Source organism: Lacerta agilis, chromosome 17 (genome assembly GCF_009819535.1).
Source record: "Lacerta agilis isolate rLacAgi1 chromosome 17, rLacAgi1.pri, whole genome shotgun sequence".
NCBI lineage: Eukaryota > Metazoa > Chordata > Lepidosauria > Squamata > Lacertidae > Lacerta > Lacerta agilis.
In genome coordinates this window covers 21389965-21411073 of record NC_046328.1, presented here as the reverse complement: position 1 = coordinate 21411073, position 21109 = coordinate 21389965, and the positions used below count along the sequence as shown (strand labels likewise).

The 21109-nt window shown below is 47.1% G+C and overlaps 1 protein-coding gene across 2 annotated transcripts in view; it reads left to right on the top strand.

The window, feature by feature from the left end:
* The window catches only part of NOS1 (nitric oxide synthase 1), a 113100-nt gene that overhangs the window by 84893 nt on the left and 7098 nt on the right, over positions 1 to 21109 (top strand). For both annotated transcript variants that reach the window (XM_033136440.1, XM_033136441.1), the window contains 15 exons: positions 64 to 238; positions 1158 to 1259; positions 1424 to 1618; positions 3690 to 3775; positions 7438 to 7582; positions 8230 to 8334; positions 9123 to 9181; positions 10252 to 10368; positions 11368 to 11542; positions 12451 to 12589; positions 13262 to 13340; positions 14650 to 14843; positions 16128 to 16297; positions 17833 to 18043; positions 19829 to 19916. In XM_033136440.1, the coding sequence (XP_032992331.1) occupies positions 64 to 238; positions 1158 to 1259; positions 1424 to 1618; positions 3690 to 3775; positions 7438 to 7582; positions 8230 to 8334; positions 9123 to 9181; positions 10252 to 10368; positions 11368 to 11542; positions 12451 to 12589; positions 13262 to 13340; positions 14650 to 14843; positions 16128 to 16297; positions 17833 to 18043; positions 19829 to 19916 (2040 nt within the window). The remainder of the gene's footprint in view (positions 1 to 63; positions 239 to 1157; positions 1260 to 1423; positions 1619 to 3689; positions 3776 to 7437; positions 7583 to 8229; positions 8335 to 9122; positions 9182 to 10251; positions 10369 to 11367; positions 11543 to 12450; positions 12590 to 13261; positions 13341 to 14649; positions 14844 to 16127; positions 16298 to 17832; positions 18044 to 19828; positions 19917 to 21109) is intronic.

The following is a 21109-nucleotide window of genomic DNA, read 5'->3' as shown; positions in this document are numbered from 1 at the left end:
GTATAAGTTTATATTCCCAATTCAAAGTGTCTCGCCTTGCCCTGCCCCCTCCCCTGTTTGCAGGTTTGCCTGGTTCAAAGAGCTGGGACTGCAGTGGTACGGGTTGCCCGCGGTTTCCAACATGCTGCTTGAAATCGGGGGTTTGGAGTTCTCGGCTTGCCCCTTCAGCGGCTGGTACATGGGCACCGAGATCGGAGTCCGCGATTACTGCGACAACTCTCGCTACAACATCCTGGAGGTAGGAGAGTGCCTCTCACGGGGGTTCAGAGCATTTGACAGTGTTGCAATTGTGACAATATCTCTGTAAGGCAGGCCAGAAGGGGGGAATTAAGGTTGAGTAAGAATGGCCTGCCTGCATGAAATCCCAGTCAGGATTTGCTGGTAAAGAGCTGTGCTACAGCTTAGACTTCAGTTTGTAAAGATCTATTGCTTTTAAAGATCTCCTGTTCACAGACCGTTCCCTGCTCTGCTCCACAATCTCTTCAAGTCCTTTTGAAACGACCAGGAGGTGTTTTTTTGAACTGCGACCCAATTCACAACATAACACTGAACCATGGTCAATGTTAACCATGCTTAATGATAACCAGATTTAATAATCCATTGTTAAAGTTGAGACTTATGGCACTCAAACTTTGGTTTATTACATTGCAGAATAGTTAACAGCACCAACAAGACCAACCGAATCTTGGGAGCGGTTTGAATTTTATGGCCAATCTTCAATAGTCGGTCTGTAGCTTTGGGGAGGTGACAGCTCCTTAACTGGAGGAGTTCCAAGACTGAATGTGACAGTGAACTATGGTCAATGTTAACTAAAGCTAATAAACCAACTGCAGTCTTTGGGTAATGAGTAACCTTTGATAAATCGTAGTTAAGCTGCTGGCCTGAATTCACACATGACACTAAGCCATGGTTTAATAAACCATCATTTAATAAAACCATGGTTTAGCATCATCTGCGAAATAGCCAATGGAGAGGGTATGCGTGTGCTCTGCTCACTTGAGCCTCTGACCCCTCACACCACTGACCTGTGGCTCCCAGAAAGTTTGGCAGAAGGGAATCCGGCCCTTGAGCCGAGAAAGTTTCCCCACCCCGTGCAGGAATCAACAACTTTGGATATTTTGGAGGAGGAAACGCTTTTCGCTGTTGTTCCACCGCAGGAAGTTGCCAAAAAGATGAACCTGGACATGCGGAAGACCTCATCGCTCTGGAAGGACCAAGCACTGGTGGAGATAAACATTGCTGTTTTGTACAGCTTCCAGGTACTGGGAAACACATCTCCCAAAATGATGGGCAATTAGCCAACCCTGCGGTCTTCCCTTGAGCCCTTTCTCCATGTGCCCCACCCCCTGGTAGCCTTGTCCTCTGTGACGTAAGAACCTGTTTTGCTTAAGAACCCGTTGACCTGGTGCTCCCACTCCTACAGAGCGACAAGGTGACCATTGTGGACCACCACTCGGCCACGGAGTCCTTCATCAAGCACATGGAAAATGAGTACCGCTGTCGGGGAGGTTGCCCGGCTGACTGGGTATGGATCGTCCCGCCCATGTCCGGTAGCATCACCCCCGTCTTCCACCAAGAGATGCTCAACTACAGGCTGACGCCCTCCTTTGAGTACCAGGTACACAGTCCACTTCCTGCCTTGCGCCCACCATGCCCTGCCATGTGGTTCAGTATCTCTCGCCCACTAGGAGGTGTTGCCATCAACTTGCTGGATGCAGAGGATATGGTGGGAGGCACCGGCTGGGGACGCCTCAAGGGAATCCCCAGGGGAAGATGACTCAGAGTCAGGGGATTGGTGGTGGGATGGCGATGAGTGGCCAGTGTCAGGCTTCAGGGAATCGGCTTCCTCCCCCCGTGGCAGTAGATAAGCAGAACAAAGGAAAAGGAGTCTTCTTACCTGTTAGAAAATTTAATAATCACAGTGAAAGAACAAAGAACACACCTCCTAGAAATGGCGGTGTTCCCAATTAAGTTCCTTCCCCTCTCCGTCCCTAGTCACCCACATCACTCCTATGTCTTATAATCTGATCTTGTACCCTCTGCGCTTTCTGTTCTGACACTTTCTGAGCTCTCTGTGTCTTTGGGGATGGGGGGGTGGTGAATGTTGTCCAGAGACTGTGAATCTGTTAACTCTCTCTCTTCTAGTGTTTCCTCTGCTAGCTGTTCCCCATCCAGTACTTCCCAGCTTTTGCCTTCTGAACTATGCCCCTCGGCAAGCCACTGTTCCAAATCTATACTGTCCTCCTGCTCCTGGGAAGATTCAGGATCAGGAGGAGGAGTTGGCTCCCATCATTCCTCCTCAGTACAGCCCTCCTCAGCATGGTCCCTGACAGCCAGAGGGAGGAGGAAGTGTCAGAAGCTGGAGGCGCAACAGGGTTTGTTGAGCAGGAAGAGTCTGTGCCAGAGAGGAGTTCAGACTCTGAGGCTGAAGCAAAGGTTGGGGAGGAGGGGGATCAAGAGGTGGCTGAAGAATCCAGGGAGTCTCCTGCTCCTCCTGCTGTGACCAGATCCCCTTCCCTCCTGGTCTCTGAGAATGCACAGAGAAATGGAAAGGGCAGAGGAGAGATTAACTGTGTGCAGAAGCAGTTTGAGGCTGCATGGAGGAAACCCTGGGGAAGAGGAGCCTTTCAGAGGGTTGGGAAGGTGGGGACTTTCAGGCCTTGTAGCTGCGTCATCGGGGCAGGACCTATGGATAGGAATACCAAGACTACTAGGCCTAAGCTGTATTTTGGTTTCCTTGAATAGTTCACTTCATTGCCATTGGTGACGGATTACCTTACCGTATTTTTCCATGTATAAGACTAGGTTTTTTCCCTAAAAAATAATGTCAAAAATTTGGGGTGTCTTATACATGGATAGATGTTTCCCCCCATTTTCTTAAATCAGAGTCCCCAAAAATAGGGGGTGTCTTATACATGGGGGCGTCTTATAGACGGGAAAATATGGTACTGTAGTGCTGACCTGCTTCTGACTTCAGCCCTCACAGGTGTCCAGCAAGTATGAAATCAGGAGATGGAGAATAGCTAGGGCTCTGTCTAGCAAAGGGGGAAGGGCTGCAACTAAGTGGAAGAGCATCTGCTTTGCATTCAGAAGGTCCCAGGTTCAATCCCTGGCATCGCCAGTTAGGCCTGGCAGAGAGAGAGAAAATCTCCTCCCTGAAACCCTCAACAGCCACTGCCAGTCAGTGTAGTCAGTACTGAGCTAGATGGACCAATGGTCTGACTCCATATAAAGCAGCTTCCACTGCCCCTTGCTTCAGAACCTTGAGGACTGGAATCTTAGCATTATTTTAAAGGGACGTTTCATAGCTTAGTGTCAGAGCACCTGCTTTGCATGCAGATGGTCCCAGGTTTCAAATCCCGGCACCTGCAGGTAGGCCTGGGGACAAATATCCTCTAGCTGAAACCCTGGAGAGCTGCTGCCAGTCAGTGTAGACAATGCTGAGCCCAATGGACCTGGTTGGTCTGGCTCAGTATATGTAAGGAGTTAACAGGGAGAGCAGCAGTGAGATCCTGATCCAAATTATGTCCTTACAACACCACTGCTCACCTTGGGACAGTGAAGTCTCTGTTGCTGACCTCACATATATACTCGAAACCAGCTCTGGCTGTGGGTGTGACAGATCCCCCCTTCAGTTTGAGCGTTTATTTTCTTCCCTTTCATCCAGGGTTCTTTTCCTTTCTTCCCAGCCCGATCCATGGAACACCCATATCTGGAAAGGCATCAATGGCACTCCCACCAAGAAGAGAGCCATCGGGTTTAAAAAGTTAGCCAAGTAAGTGAACTATGTTGCTGGGTCTGCCGGAACTAGTGGGGGAAGAGGGAATCACTCAGCTTGTGGGGTACTGCAGTATGGCTATATCTACACCATGCGTTTAAAGCACTATTATACCACTTTAAACCATTGTGGCTGTTCCCAAAGAATCCTGGGAGCTGTAGGATAGTGCCAGGGAAAGAGGGATTGCTCAGGAGGAGCGGGGGGAGAGAAAGGGTGAAACTGCAGAGGAGAGAAAAGATAGCGATTCAGCCAGTAAAGGGGAGCTGTTGGGATATCGAGAGCAGTTGCCTATAATCTCTACAGATTCATCTCCCTCTACCAGCCCCCACCAGGAAACGTCTCCGGAAGAGGGAGAGATTTCACACACTGTCGGTAGCAGACAAGTGGGTGAGCAGAGGGGGAGGCGTCGACGTCATATCAGAGGGCCGAGAAGTTGGCTCTGTTGGTGCGCGCGGGAAGATAGCAGTCCGGGAAACTGAAAGTAATTGAGCAGTCATGATTTCAACACTCTGTAACTCTTAATAAAAATAAAACAGCTTTTTAGCTCACCGCTGGAGCTGGTCGTTTCTCACGAGCAACATCAAAGGCAAGAGAAGCCTGACAGATAGCTATTCCGGGATAGCTCTGTTTAGTAGAGCATGAGACTTTTAATCTCAGGGTCACGGATTCAAGTCCTACATTGGGCAAAAGATTCTTGCATTGCATGGGTTTGGACTTGATGACCCTTGTGCTCCCTCCCAACCCTATGATTCTATGATTCCAGAAAGGTTCAGCCCACCATCTTATTCATTGATTGATTGAATCTATATACCACCCTATACCTGGGTGTCTCAGGGCGGTTCACAGTTAAAATCAGGATATAAAACCTCAAAATACATAATAAAAATTAAACGACAACCCAATAACCCCCGTCCCAAAAAAACACATTTTAAAAGGGCATAGGATGTAAATCAAATGCTATCACTGAACTCTGTTCGGGTGGGGGAGTTTCTTCCAATCCTATAGAGCAGATTTTGGGGAGGCACGTAGACATGTGTGGGGTGGAGAGGTGGCAATCCCCACAGGGCTAGCAGGAGTCCTTGTGTTGGTTCCCCTAGCACACTAGGTTAGTTGAATCTGGCCCCAAAAAGTCGAGCTCTGGTTGGGAAAGAAAAATGGAAAACCAAAGGTGGAACGGAGTATCCTGGAAAAGGGCAGGGGTGACTGGCTGGAACCCTGAGCTGGTGCACTCCTGTTACAAGGAGAGAATACACTGCAGCATTCGGCTGCAGCTCCCACATGCACATTCCTAATCGCGATCCCTTTTCCCTCTGTCTGTTCGAGCAAATGTGCAAAATTCACTTCCATCTCTTAGAAATGTGCCTTCCCTTCGTTGTAGGAAACACACAGAGAGAAAGGACTGTGGCTGGGAAAACCCCTGACAAGGAAGCACAATCCAACATGTTTGCAAATAATAAATAAATAAAAAGATGCGAGGTCACTGCAAAATTAATTCACCTGGGATGGCAAAATCTCTTGAGCCAGCCTTGCGTGGTAATCAGACCATTTGTATTCAATCCACCCCAAAAGTCTGACAAAATGCAAGTCCGGCCTGAAAAATAAAACAAAATAAAACCTTTCTCATTTATTGAAGATTATCAGAGCCACCCGTTGACCCAGTTAAGTTGCATTTACCGATGTCTCTCTGGGGGTTGTGCGGCATTTCTCAATCATTGTGAGAGCTTTACGGGGCGCCATAGCGATTATCGTTTTGGTGGAAATACCTTTCTACCCTTCTGCATTCTTTTGATTTTAAGCTGTGTGCAGGGTAAGCTGAGTCTGCTTCCTTTAGAAGGCTGCCAGCATTTTCTTTTATTCTCGGTGACCTTTTGTGCTTCTTCCCTGCCTTCAATTTATGCAAATCGTTTTTGTAAGCACCCCCCTAAATAAAAGGGGTGAGAACTGGTGTTGATGTAAGCTGCACACACACAGACATGCTCCTATTTTCAGGGGGGGTGGGAAGTATTAGCGCACTTGAGGAAAATTCTGAGGTTTGCAGTGGGGGGCAAAACGACGTTTCCGAAAGCGATCCTTGGATTGCTTGAAAAGAGGATTGGGCAATGGCTTTGTTCTGCCTCCACCGTCAGAGGCAATATACTTCAGAATAGGTCAAGGTCAAGGACCCCTGGACAGTTAAGTCCAGTCAAAAGCGACTATGGGGTTGCGGCGCTCATCTCACTTTCAGGCCGAGGGAGCCGGCGTTTGTCCACAGACAGCTTTCCAGGTCATGTGGCCAGCATGACTAAACCACTTCTGGCACAATGGAACACCATGACGGAAACCAGAGCACACGGAAACACTCTTTACCTTCCCACCACAGTGGTACCTATTTATCTACTTGCACTGGCATGCTTTCGAACTGCTAGGTTGGCAGGAGCTGGGACAGAGCAACGGGAGCTCACCCCGCCGCAGGGATTCGAACCACCCACCTTCTGAATATCATCTACTGGAAACCTAGGAAGGGAAGAGTGCTGGTTCACTCAGGACCTGTTTGTGGGCTTTCCACGGGCATCTGGTTGGCCACTGTGAGAACAGGATGCTGGACTTGATGGGTCATTAGCCAGGGCTCCTAACACAGACACCCCAATAAACTAGCCCAGTAAGATTTAGGCAAAGCATACACCTACTCTCAAGTAACTGATCAGAGGCGTTTGCTGTTAAGAGAGCATCTTTTCAATGACTTGTGCCGTCCCTACTTAAAAATGTCATTTGTCACCTGTGCAAAGTTTGTGTGTTCATAGAATCGTAAGAGTTGGAAAGGACCCTGAAGAGCATCTAATCCAACCCCATGCAATGCAGGAATACGCAGCTGTCCCATATGAGGTTCAAACCCACAACCTTGGCATTGTCAGCACCAGACTCTAACCAACAGAGCTATCCAACTGGTTGGGGACCTTCTGTCTGTATCAGGAACCTGTGGGCCTCCAGAGAGCGTTGGACTACAGCTCCCATCATCCCTTGGCATGGGCCATACAGTATGGGCTGGGGCTGGTGGGAATTTGAGTCCAGATGGAGACTTGGCCAGACGCTGTACCCATGCAGGCTCACTCAGAGAGCCAGTGGTGGTATAGTGGTTAGAGTGTCCGACTAGGAGCTGGGAGACCAGGGTTCAAATCCCCACTCGGCCATGGAGCTCACTGGGTGACCTTGGGCCAGTCACTGCTGCTCAGCCCTAACCTACCTCACAGGGTTGTTGTGGGGATTCGGTGAGGAGGAGGGGAACCATGAATGCTCCCTTGAGCTCCTTGGGGGGAAAGATGGGAGATAAGTGCCGTCAGTTGATCCAATCATACCTGCAAGATGTATGTTTTACCCACGTCTCATTCAAATGTTTCTTAGGTGTGCACTTCTTAAATAAATCATAGGCGTAGACCTAAGGAGCATCTGAAGTCAGTACACCTTGACTTGGAAGGTTTCATTCAGTGCTTGTGGTTTTCTTGCTGTCGTCAAACACATGGGTGCACACCTACCTTTTAATGTATTGAATGCAAACTGCACCCTGCATATGCATAAATAAATAAATAGATAGAAATAAATATGTTGAGAGTAACCAGGAGGAAAGATCAGATCAGCTTCCCAGGTCAATAAACCATCTTCCTTCTTTCCCCCCACCCTCCTAGGGCTGTGAAGTTCTCTGCCAAACTGATGGGGCAGGCAATGGCAAAGAGAGTCAAGGCCACTATCCTGTATGCCACGGAAACTGGAAAATCCCAGGTCTATGCAAAAACCCTGTGTGAGATCTTCAAGCATGCCTTTGATGCCAAGGTAGGATTCCAGAGTTTAGCTCAACTTCTCCAACTCTCCAGCGAGGAGCTGAACTGCTTTTCTTCGAGGGCAAAGACATGTAACTTTTGTCAAACCGTTGGGCTGGTCTGAAAGGGCCCAGGCTGTGTTTAATAAAGCTTTTCCTCTTTAAGATCAAGCTTTGGCAGGTGGTTGGGGGCGGGGTGTGCTGAATGGTTCTGCAAATTTGCAGAAGGCACCAGCTGGCTAGTCACCATTACCTCCCTCACCCGTACGTAAAACTGTTCATGTTTTGTTTTGTCCGTAAGGCAAAGAAATAAATGGATAAGCACGCATTTAGAAGCTAGCCTGCCGTGAAGCCAGGAAAAGTCGAAATACAAGCACGCACTGCATTTATATGTTTATTTGTGTGTTTGTTTGGTAAAATTAACGCTGGGTGGTAAAGAACAAAACCAAAAAAATATCTGCACCAGGTTCAAGGGTGGGCCCACATACAGTAATCAAGCCTTTGGGACTCCTAGACATTGTTCGATTCCACTTCCCACCATCCCTTATTATTGGCCACGCTGGCATGAGTTGGCAACATCTGGAAGGCCACCACAGGTCACTCCATCCTGGACGGCCATCGGGATACTTCCCACGAGCCTCTCTGTGCCCTTTTTCTCCAGGTGATGTCGATGGACGAGTACGACACTGTCCACTTGGAACATGAAACTCTTGTGCTGGTGGTCACAAGCACCTTTGGCAACGGAGACCCACCTGAGAACGGGGAGGTAGGAGGGAGATTTTCCTTGTTCCATTTTGTTGGGTTAGGTTGACTAAGTCTGCAGATATTTCCCCGCAGCAGAAAGGCCCAAATTAGTGATTGACGATGAGGATGAAATGCAGGTCCCCTCCAGACCTCGTTAGCTTCAGGAAGATAGTGGTCTTATGTGCCTTCAGATCACATCCTAAAATGTTGGCTTTGTTCTTGGAGACTTGTTATGGTACTTCTGGAAGACTTGACATGGTGGAGCCACAGCCTTGCAAAACAGTCTTGCCTGTGGCTGGGCGGCTCCGCTAGCCTGTAGGGAAAGTAACCGTTCCAGTATTGGTCAGCTTTTGCACTTAGACATCATGAAATCCTTCTCCCTGCACCCCCTTTAAAAAAAAAAAAAAGGTCCAACCCAGCCCACATTTTTTTTTTAGCTTTAACTGCCCTGTATTAATGTTTTCTGCTGGAATGGAAATGTTGGTGGAAGGTTTGAAGGCAATGCGGAGAGATGATCCCTAGCTCGGTCAGTCCTAAGCACCACCCACCTTGCAACAGACCTTTTCCTCCAAGGAATCCTACTTGATCGTTTCCCCCTGTTGCACTGAGGGCTTTTGGGGAAATGAAGTGCAAGTTGTGCAGTTCAGTCGGGGAGGGGGGTCTGCCTTTGTTGAGCAACATAAGAAGCTTCCTAATCCTGATCCCCCCAGTCCAGATTTGTTTTTTGTTTTTTCATCAGTTGTATTTTTAACTTAATTCTGTTCAATGTGCCTGTTCTCCCACACGTTTACATTTCCCCTCATTTCCCAGAAATTTGGCTGTGCTCTGATGGAAATGAGGAATCCCAACTCCAACCTAGAAGAGAGAAGGTGGGTGTGCTAACCTTGATGCAGGAATTATGAATTGCGTGGGTTGTTGTTGTTTTTTTAACGGGAACCCCCAAATCCATCAACCAGAGCCAGGTGCAAAAGAAAGGCAGGAACTAAAGGCCCAGGGTACTCCTGAGCACATTCTGAGCCTAGGGATGCGCTTTCAGTGCCAGAACTGATTTGAGCTCATAGTCCTTTTGTACACACACAAGCCCCAGTCGACTGGTAGGGTGGGAGGCAAGGAGACCAACAGCAGGTGGCGCCAGAGCCAATAGCCGATGGAGCCAGATGGAGCCCCCCGTTGAGTTCTGCAAGGGCAACAATAATACTAAGAGGGAAGGTGGTAGGTAGGTGGGCTCCAGCTAGCTGGCTGGTGAAAGGCTGAGGTTGACAAGGCAGTGTCCTAATGGACCAGCCTGCCCTGTCAAGTCTTCTCCTTGACTTTCTTTGATTGCAGCAGCCTTGTTCAGGTGTGTGCGGGGAGGTCAGTTGGTTGCTGCTGCTGTTGTTGAACAACTAGGAGTCTAAACCCCTTGCTGCAAATCGCCAAGAAACTAGGAATACAAAATTCCTAGGACGCTCATCCACCAATGATTTCTCAACCACCAATTAGGAAGCAGTTACCCTGAGCAGCCACTAGGTGTCAGGTGTCCACTGAGTGAGCCTCTTCCTTTGACCAGCATAGTGGGCTGGTTCTTTGCATCTTGAGAACCAAAATAGACCCACCCTGATGCAAATGATCTATAACTAGATCTCCCAACTACTTTTTTTTTAGTAGGTCTAGTGGCACTATCAGTGGAGCCTACCTTACAGGGGGGTTGTAAGGATTTGAACCTGGGTCCTGCTGCATGAAAAGCAGGCAATCTGCCACTGAGCTATGGTTCTTTTCTAATATAAAACAAGCATAGGGGGTTGTCTTATACAAAGTCAGGCCGTTAATGCATCTAGTTCAGTATTGCCTACAAGCAGAAGTTCTCCAGGGTTTTAGGCAGGGGGTATTCCCAGCACTGGGGGATTGACCTACACACAAAACAGATTCTCTTCCACTGAGTTACCATCCTGTTTTGCAGGAGCTACAAAGTGCGATTCAACAGCGTCTCATCGTATTCGGATGCTCGGAAATCTTCGGCTGATGGGCCTGAAGCAAGGGACAACTTTGAGAGCACCGGTCCGCTGGCCAACGTCAGGTGGGCAGGGCGGGTGAGCAGTGGGGAGTTCAGAACTCATGCTGCAAACTTGCAATCCAGCAGTGTCCAGGAGCTGGAAGACATAGTATAATCTTGCCCCAAGAGACAAATCTCACTCTCTGTCTATGGCCTTCTGTCGGGCTGAGAGTGACCCCTGCTGGCTCTGCTTAGCCATGCAGCCACCACCTCGATGTCTGCTTCCTTGCGTACAGATAAGGATGGGGAAATTTCGATTAAGTTCTCAGCGGGAGGCGAACCAACCCAATCCGCACTTTCCGAAAGAATGTGCAAACTGAAAACACAGCCGGCCTCTGAAATTTGCAGTTATCTGGATTTCGCAATGCGGCTATCGAGTCTAGCCCCGTGTGCAAAAATGCATACAGTACGGCAAAGCGTGCAGGAAACTGCATATGTCAGTGGGAAATAGCATACAAAGTGCATTCTGCTATTATGAGACAATCACTTTGAAATAAATGGGTAAATATAAGGGAGAATGGCATGTGAGTATGGGTAAGGTAAAGGTAAAGGGACCCCTGACCGTTAGGTCCAGTCGCGGACGACTCTGGGGTTGCGGCGCTCATCTCACTTTATTGGCTGAGGGAGCCGGCGTACAGCTTCCGGGTCATGTGGCCAGCATGACTAAGCCGCTTCTGGTGAACCAGAGCAGCGCACGGAAACGCTGTTTACCTTTCCGCAGGAACGGTATCTATTTATCTACTTGCACTTTGACGTGCTTTGGAACTGCTAGGTTGGCAGGAGCAGGGACCAAGCAATGGGAGCTCACCCCATCGCAGGGATTTGAACCACCGACCTTCTGATTGGCAAGCCCTAGGCTCTGTGGTTTAGACCACAGCGCCACCCACGTCCCTCATGAGTATGGGTACATTAGGAGAAGTCAACACTGAAATGTCAGTTTGTTTTCATGAGGTCTTTAAAAAAAAAATGGAAAAACAAGAAATGAGGAATGTTGACTGATTCACCTCTCCTGCTGCCCTACAGATTCTCCGTCTTTGGACTGGGGTCACGGGCCTATCCCCACTTCTGCGCCTTTGCTCGCGCCGTGGACACACTCTTGGAGGAGCTGGGTGGAGAACGCATCCTGAGGATGGGCGAGGGGGATGAGCTGTGCGGGCAAGAGGAATCCTTCAGGACGTGGGCCAAAAAGGTCTTCAAGGTAGCCACCTTCTCTTCAGCCTCCTGCCAGGAGATGGGATTAGAAGATGGGGAAACGTTGGGGAGAGGGTATCTCAGAGCCACGAGGCCCAGCCCTGTTGTAAGCAACTGTTTATGAGCAATAGGTTCCTCAACAGGGAGGTGTTGTGCCATCACCTCCAGGCTGTCAGAAATTTGTGGGAGGGTTTTGAACTCGTGGCCTGGAAATTCGATCTGCACAAGTAAAAAGTGGTTTAGAGAGCTGTACCACCTGAGTGCAACAAATCCGCTTCAAAAAAGGAGAAGAGAAACTAATTTGCAGTTAGGAAAGTGATGGGGAAAATTGGAACAAGGGCCAGGCGTGATCTGTGGATGATCAATAAATGGGTTGTCTGAAGGGTGTCAGAGGCCCCTTGGCTCCATCAGGAACTGGAATTATTTGGCAGCCACAGGCACAAGAGGTAGGAGGGAGAAGGAGCTGGTGGGCTCTGACAAGCAGGCGTTTGGGGATGGACGGCAGAGACCCTCTCAGAGGAAGCAGCTCTGTCTGCTCTCTCCCCTGCCCCAGAGGCAGATTTAGGGGAGTGCGACCTGGATACAGAGCTGCAGGAGGCACCACATCTATTATTTAGAATAGAGTGTGAGAGGCAGGGGGCGCTGAATTTTGGCATCACACGGGGCGCGGCTGGAATTTGAGACTCCAAGGTCTGCCCCTGCCAACCCACTCCAGGAATCACAACTATGGCAGGAGAATCCCGTGAGTGAGCTTGCCCTGCCCCGTCAACCATCAGGACATCTTCACAGCTCTGCTTAGCCCTTTCTCCAAAGCACAGTCCTGAGATGAGGGGAGGAACCCTAGCTGGACACCTTTCCTCCTCCCACCCACCCAGCCTGCCTTACTTTGCCTTGAGAACCTGGTTTGTCCTGCAGGCAGCGTGTGATGTGTTCTGCGTGGGCGACGACGTCAACATCGAGAAAGCCAACAACTCCCTCATCAGCAACGACCGGAGCTGGAAGAGGAGCAAGTTCCGCCTGACCTATGTTGCTGAAGCACCCGAACTGACACAAGGTACTGTGGCTTGCCGCTTACTTCCCCGGTGCCTGGTGGGACGTTTCCAGAGGCAGGACTTGGCCAGGCTTGGCTATCCGGTGGCGGTTGCATAAGCGGAGAGGCGTTGCTCACCAGGCTTGCCAAATCTGAGCATCACTGCAGGTTACCGGGAAGGAGAGGTGGCAGGGAGTTTGGTGCGGTGCAAGCACGGTGTTGCATTAGCTCCGCTGCTGCCCCCACACCACCCCAAGCTCTTTGCTGCCTCACCTCTTCCCCTCTCTCCAACTGGCAGCGAAGCTCAGCATTGGGATGTGTGCTGAGTACCACTGCACTGCCGACACTTCCCTGCCGACTGCTACGGTGGTGTTGTAACAATGTTTTGTGGTGTTTTTGTACTTTTTATAATGTTGGGTGTATTTACAACAGGGGTGGGAGAACCTCTAGCCCAGGCATAGGCAAAATCGGCCCTTGAGATGTTTTGAGACTACAATTCCCATCATCCCTATGCCTGCTCTAGCCCCAGGGGCTCAATATGGCCCAACAAGTTTCACATTCCAGGCCGCATGCACCTTCTTTGATACTGTGTTGTGCCGCCGCTGCCCCCCAGCCAGAATATGTCCTTGAACCACAGTCGTGACACTTGCAACTAGTCCCCGCAAACAGGACTAACCGACTCTCTTTCATTCGCAGGCTTGTACAGCATCCACAAAAAGCGAGTCTTCGCAGCCCGGCTCCTGGCACGTCAGAATCTACAAAGCCCCAAATCCAGGTAGGAGCTGCAGGCTCACCACTGCCAAAAATGGCAAGTTTGAGAAGAACACAGCTTGATTAGGCCCAGGATCTATCTAGTCCGCACAGAGCACCAAACCATGGTTCATTAAACCATCGCTTAATGTTATGTGTGAACCCTGGCCGGTGGCTTAACCACCGTTTGTTCTCTGACAGCAAACCATGATCTGAAACCATGGTTTGTTGTCTGTTTCCAAACCTCAGTTTGTTTTAGCGATGGCTTGGTGTTAGCATGCAAACTCAATATCCTTCCGTAACCACATTTTGTTTGGGCATCCAAACACTCACCAAACAATAAAGGCATGAAGAAAGAGCAGCTAGAGAAGAAAGCAATTACAAAATACAGTAACAAAAAAAACAGGGTGGGTCCTGAAAATACACATGTTCTGGTCCACCAGCCCCCAGGCTTTTGAGGGTGGTGGAACCACCAGGAGGGCCCCCTCTGCCAGTCTTGACACTTGAGAGGGTCTTTGGAGAAGGAGGAGGCATTTCTGATATTTATGGCCTGGGTTCTTTAGGGCTTTAGACACCAACATGAGCCCCTTGATTGTGGGAAGGTTCAGGGAGGCAGGAGAGGATATATTGTTAATATCCTTCCTAACTTGCACTAGCAAGTTCCTTTACTTAGCAGAGTTTTACATTCCCCTTTTAAACGCACAGCGGGTAGCTGGTTGCAGGCTTGTGTAAGCCTCTCGCTATTTGGTTCCTGGTAAGTTCCCTTATATCCCTCTTAAAAGAATAAACGCGCCACAATCTTGTGTAAAGTATATAAAGAAGTTTACTCACATCAGTTCACAGTTAGATCCCTGAAGGCAGACTTAGTTACAAAGTATATACATGTGGAACTATCCCATGTGGGGATAATCCCAGTATCTTGTGTTGGCTGGAAGCCAACAGAGCATTTCTAGCTAAAAAGCTGCTCCAATGACGGAGGAAGTCAAAGAGAGAGAGAGAGAGAGAGTGGCAGCATGCCTTGTCCTTTTGTTACCTGGACAGGTAAGGCCACACCCACCTCTAGTCATATGCAAAGGAAGAATCTCCCAGCCAGGAAGAAACAGGAAGTTTTTGACTGGCTAGAACCAACATTACCCCACATGTCCACTGTAGGAAAACAAGGAATGTTGTACAGTACACTACTTGACTGCTACTTATGTAACATATCCCACATTGATTTGGGCCCAGAAATGAACCAAGTACCACTACCTAAATGTGCTATGGGCAAGGTCTGCCTAATAATGTTATCTGCAAAGAGCGGCACACCCAAAGCCTTCCTTACTCACTTGCTTTAGCCGCTCCACAATCTTCCTACGGCTTCACACCAACGGACACCAGGAGCTGCATTATGAACCCGGAGACCACCTGGGCGTCTTCCCAGGTAACCACGAAGACCTGGTCAACGCCTTGATCGAACGGCTGGAAGATGCACCCCCTACCAACCAGCTGGTGAAGGTGGAGCTCTTGGAAGAGAGAAACACGGCTTTAGGTAAGGAGCAAAGGCACTGTGGTTGTTGTTTTCAGTTCACCTGGTTGGACAGAGTTGACTTATGTAGGAGCCATTCCTTGTTGCTTCAACATCTGTATTTTGCTTGCCTGGGCGCCTGCAGTAGAAGACTTAGGGTTGCATCAAACATTAATCAAATTAGGAGCAGCCCCTGCAGAAATTAATGGAGATGACTAATGGAGGTTCATTAATCTCAGTGGGTCTACTTAGTGTTTCACTTAGTTGGAGGCAACCCTTTTTCTTCCTTCATTTTTCTTCCTAAAGTTTAAAAAAAAATCAAGACTTCATTATGAAGTTAAAACAACAATCCAGTAAGAAATATGAAATAAAATAAAAGAGTTGGGGGAAATGGTACCAAAAAAAGACAAAGGTAATAAATTACATTCTCAAGAGACTACACGATGCGTTAGATGTTACAACAAAAAGTGACCTGATACAGAGAGAAAACAAAACAAATGATATGAATACCAAATAAAGCCATATTTCATTGGAGGTTGCCATCCCCACAATTGGCCTGTCAAACATGTAACAAATGGCCACCAAATGGAGGCAAAATCCATAGGTTTCGCTGTGCCCCGAGATGCTCTTAATTTATGAGTCCATTTCCCAGAAATGAGAATAAACATTACTTTATATCGAGCCAAGTATTTAAAGCGAAGCTCGCGACTCCTTTCAGCCTTGTGAAATGGGGAAGTGAGCAGCTACTAATAGAAAAATGGTACGTGGTTTGCATATTCAGCCCCTCAGAAATTGATAAAGGGCACCGTTTTAGCTGCAGCCCAAGATACCCTTAATATAGGCGCAAAGTGAGAATAAACATTACTTTACTGAGCCAAATATGACGAGAGAAACCTGAGGACTCCTCCCAGAACTGTGACATGGCGAAATGAGGAGGCAGAGTCCCTGCCTTGCATGCAATCCCCAACAGCATCTCCGGGGAGGCCTGGGAGGAAATCCTGCCTGAAATTGTGGAGAGATGCTGCCAGTCAGTGTAGGCAATATTGAGCTGGATGGACCAAGAGTGTGGCTCAGTACAAGGCAGCTCCCTGTGTTCCTAACAGAAAAGTGGTAAGTGGTTTTCATCTTAAATCCATATTCGACCCATCCGAAATGGATAAAAGGCACAGTTTGGGGTAGCCGACAGGCAGGGCAGCCCAGCAGGTGGAGGTGTCCGAGGGTGGGCTGAGGCTGGTGGGGCAGTGCCCCATTTGCCCCGATAGACCAGCCTCCGCTGCAATGCACGCCAAACGGCTTCTGTCTTGGCAGGTGTCATCAGCAACTGGACGGACGAAAACCGCGTCCCTGCCTGTACCATCTTCCAGGCCTTCAAATATTACCTGGATATCACCACCCCTCCCACGCCAATCCTGTTGCAGCAATTTGCATTGCTGGCAACCAGTGAGAAAGAGAAGAAGCAGCTTCAGGTTCTCAGCAAGGTAAGTCCGCAGTCTGGAAAGGGGTGCAAGAACCTTGCCCTGTATATTACGTACTTGTATCATGTTTGCAGGCGGAGCTGCAAAGGACCTGTTGTATGTTCTCGTTGGTGGAGGAAAAAATTACCTGTTTCCTCCCAAGGTAAGGGAAGTGACAAAGCTAAGCCTGGCAGGACATCTTACTCTATGTATTAACCCTTCCGGCACTAGTTAGACTTAAGCGTGTTAGTTACACGAGGCTGATTATCCCACTCTTCTGTGATACATCTCTTCGCCCCTCACATGCAAAACTCATTCAGGTTCTGCAATAAGGGATGTCAATCAATCCGTCCAGTCTTGCATCACAATAGGTCTTAATTGTTGGACTTGGCTGAGATGGCAAACTTAACGTGTCTAATTAGAGAAAAACCACTATTGACATTTCTTAAGGACTGGAAACTTTTTACGCACTTGTTTTGTGTGAACGAGAAAGTGAATTCGTAATATCTGGATTTGAAGATTGAAAAAATATTGGCTTATAGAAAACAAAATAATTGAATGTTAATGAGTGAATACTATATGTAGCTGACAAAGAACCAGAAGTCTTTTTATCTTTTTCCATTTTCTTTCTTTTCTTTTCTTTTCTTTTCTTTTCTTTCCTCTCTCTCTCTCTTTCTTTTTGCTCCTGTTCCTTTTTTTAGATTAGGTTTTAAAGTATTTCTTTTATTCCGGTGTATTATAAAAAGTATCGTTTGTATTAGGCATGAACTTTTGTATATCTTTTAATAAGTGTCAATAAAAATAGGCATATTTTTAAAACCAACAACAACAACTAGGTCTTACTCAGAGCAGAGTTGCTGAAATGAACGAACCGAAGTTAGACACGTCCATGAAAGGCAAGACAATTCACCCTCCTGCTTCTTCATGCAGCGTGTGGTTAACCTGTGGGACTCACTGCCACAGAAAAGCAGTGATGGATGCCGGTTTGGACATCTTTAACAGAGGGCTACACAAAGTGGAGGAGGGTATCAGCGCCTACCAGACTTGGTGGCTATATTCTACCCCCACAGACTCCATCTAAGGCAGCCTTTGTCATTGAATTCTACTCAATATTGATCCAGAGCAGATTCCAACGTATAGTTAGCAGAGTAAAAACTTTAACATGTTTCAGGATTCCCAAAAAATAAGAAATCCCGTTGCAGCAGAGTTAATTTAAACTTACAATAACTTATAATAAGTCTAAAACCTTAGCACTTCAGAACACCACAGCAGAAGGAGAGACAGAAAGAGAAAGTGAAGCCCAGGCTCCTTCTGGTCTATTATCATAGTCAGCATGACCTTAACAGAAAGAGATAACAGAACCAACTTAAGCCAGCTGTACTCAGCTTCTCTGAAGGAATAACCCGAACATCATGAACTTTCTGCTTGTTCCTTTCACACAGAGTAGCTTCCAGAACCCTCTTGAATGAAGTAGAATAAGAATGATCTCTCCACATCAGATCAAAACTCTCTGCACTAAGAAATGCAAACTGACAGCTTCCTGTGTCCCTTATGTGCAGGGTCTGCAGGAATACGAGGAGTGGAAATGGTCCAAGAACCCCACCATGGTCGAAGTCCTGGAAGAGTTCCCGTCCGTGCAGATGCCGTCCACCTTCCTGCTGACCCAGCTCCCGCTGCTCCAGCCTCGCTACTATTCCATTAGCTCCTCCCCTGACATGTACCCTGACGAGGTCCACCTCACGGTAGCCGTGGTCTCCTATCGCACCAGAGGTAAATTGGGGCCGCAGCTCAACAGCAGATCATCTGTTTTGTGTGTGGAAGTTGCCAGGTCCTGTCCCTCTAGTTTTAAGGCCTGGTCTGAAATACTGGGGAGCCACTGCTAGTCAGCATAGACGATATTGAACTGGAAAGGTAGATGTTTGACCTTGAGTTGGATTATTATTATTACAGTGGTGCCCCGCTAGACGAATGCCTCACTAGACGAAAAACTCGCTAGACGAAGGCAGGCCCGCAAGACGAAAAAGTCTATGGAGCTGCCTCGCAAGACAAAAAAATTTCATCTTTTTTTTTCGTCTACCAAAAGTGCGGCTTGCATTGCCGCTTCGCTAGACGAAAAACCCGCTAGACGAAAATTTTCACAGGACGAATTATTTTCGTCTAGCGGGGCACCACTGTATTATTATTACAAAATTTGCATTTAACCAAGCCTTATGAGGAACGGTTGAAAGAGCTGGGTATGTTTAGCCTGGAAAAGAGGAGACTGAGAGGAGATATGGTGGTAGTTGTTGTTGTTTAGTCATTTAGTCGTGTCTGACTCTTCGTGACCCCATGGACCAGAGCACGCCAGGCACTCCTGTCTTCCACTGCCTCCCGCAGTTTGGTCAGATTCATGTTGGTAGATGTGAGAACACTGTCCAACCATCTCGTCCTCTGTCATCCCCTTCTCCTTGTGCCCTCCATCTTTCCCAAACATCAGGGTCTTTTCCAGGGAGTCTTCTCTTCTCAGCAGGTGGCCAAAGTATTGGAGCCTCAGCTTCAGGATCTGTCCTTCCAGTGAGCACTCAGGGCTGATTTCCTTCAGAATGGATAGGTTTGATCTTCTTGCAGTCCATGGGACTCTCAAGAGTCTCCTCCAGCACCATGGAGATAGGATATCCATCTTCAAATATCTCAAGGGCTGCCACATGGAAGAGGGAACCAGGTTGTTTTCTCCTGCTCTGGAGGGTAGGACTCAAACCAATGGCTTCAAATTACAAGAAAGGAGATTCTGACTAAGCATCAGGAATAACTTTCTGACAGTAAGAGCTGTTCCTACAGTGGAACAGTCTCCCTGGGGAGGTGGTGGGCTCTCCTTCCCTGGAGGTTTTTAAGCAGAGGTTAGATGCCCGTCTGTCACGGCTGCTTTAGCTGAGATTCCAGCATTGTAGGGGGTTGAACTAGATGCTCCCTGATTCTCATTTCCTACTCTAGAATTCTATTATTTCCGTAGCGTTAAGTTAAAGTCGCTTAGTGATATACTTTTTCCACTGTTGAGAAATGTTTGCTGGCAAAATTGACAACAAATTTAAGGAAGACTGGAAGAACATTATTGTATATATACAGAAGCAATGTACACAGGTTAATACATTAGCAGGGTTCTAGGGCTACTTGTAACGTTATTATGAATGGACAATAAGTAATTTGAATGGTTTTTAAATTTACAATGAACATGTGGTATGCTGATAAATAATGGAACCAAGGAAGGGACTAGGGGGAAGTCTATTTCTTCTGTTTGGTTTTGAATTTGTATTGCTGTTGTTTTATTTTTGTTATTGTTTGAAGATTAATAAAATATTATATGAAAAAGAGAGAAATGTTTGTGCCGGCAGAAATGTTGTCACACACACACAAAAAGCATAATCTGTTGTACTATAAGTTTCCACTAGCACAGCTGCTGTGTTGAAATTCCTCTGTTGTGCAACATTAAAACTCACGCATAGCAAAGAGCGTGTCGGATACAAGCCTTGTGTTCCCGCTGCAGACCTGACCCGTCTTCTTCCTTCTGTTTTTGCCTAGATGGGGAAGGGCCAATCCACCACGGGGTCTGTTCCTCCTGGTTCAACCGGATACAGGCGGACGAAGTGGTGCCATGTTTTGTCAGAGGGTAAGATGGGGGGAAATTGAAAAAGTGTGGAAAGCTGTGGAAAGATTGGACCAGATGACCCTCAGAGGTCCCTTCCAACTCTACAATTCTATGATAATAACAAGGGGGTCACAATCATAATTAAAGATAATTGTTTTGAGGAGTGGAGGAGAGATATTACAACATTTATATGGCAAAGGGAGAAACCGCGTATAAAATATAAATTATTAACAGACAGAAAAGAAAGAGGATTGGCACTACCAAATTTAAAATTGTATTATGAGGCGGTATGCCTGATTTGGATAAGAGAGTGGATTAAATTGGGAAAAAACTAAATTATTAGATCTTGAAAGCTTCAATTGTAGATATGGATGGCATGCATATCTTAATTATGATAAAGTTAAGGTAAATAAGGAATTCACAAGTCATATCTTAAGAGGCGCATTATTCAAAATCTGGAATATAGAAGATATGCAGAATTGCAAACATTGTGGTGGATTTCACCGATTGAAGCTTTTGCCTTAAAGAAGTTAAATTCAAGGACAAATTGGCCTACATATAATATAAACAGTTAATAAAGGAAGAACAAGGGAAATATAGATTAAAGACTTTTGAAGAAGTAATAATGTTTATAATGTAATAATGAATAGGTAGGTGGCTGTATATACAACTGAGAAGTGTTTTCACTGCGGACCAAAAGGAAGGTTTTTCCAAAGAAAATCTGACGGCGAAGTAATCCAAAATAATACGGAATTATTATCTAAGACATATAATTTATTATTAAATTGGGAACTAATGGATGAAGAAATTAAGGAAACAATGATAAAATGGTCTAAAGAGCTCGGTCATACAATTTATATTGAGCAATGGGAAAAGCTCTGGAAAGAGGATATAAAATTTACCGCCTTGTATATGATCAAGGAGAATTTTATCAAGATGTTTCATAGGTGGTACAGTGGTACCTCGGGTTACATACACTTCAGGTTAAGAACTCCACTAACCCAGAAATAACGCTTCATGTTAAGAACTTTGCTTCAGGATAAGAACAGAAATCGTGCTCTGGCGGTGCAGTGGCAGCGGGAGGTCCCATTAGCTAAAGTGGTGCTTCAGGTTAAGAACAGTTCCAGGTGAAGAACGGACCTCCGTTCTTTTTTAAGTATGTAACCAGAGGTACCACTGTACTTAACACCGGTAAAATTAGCTAGGATTTATAA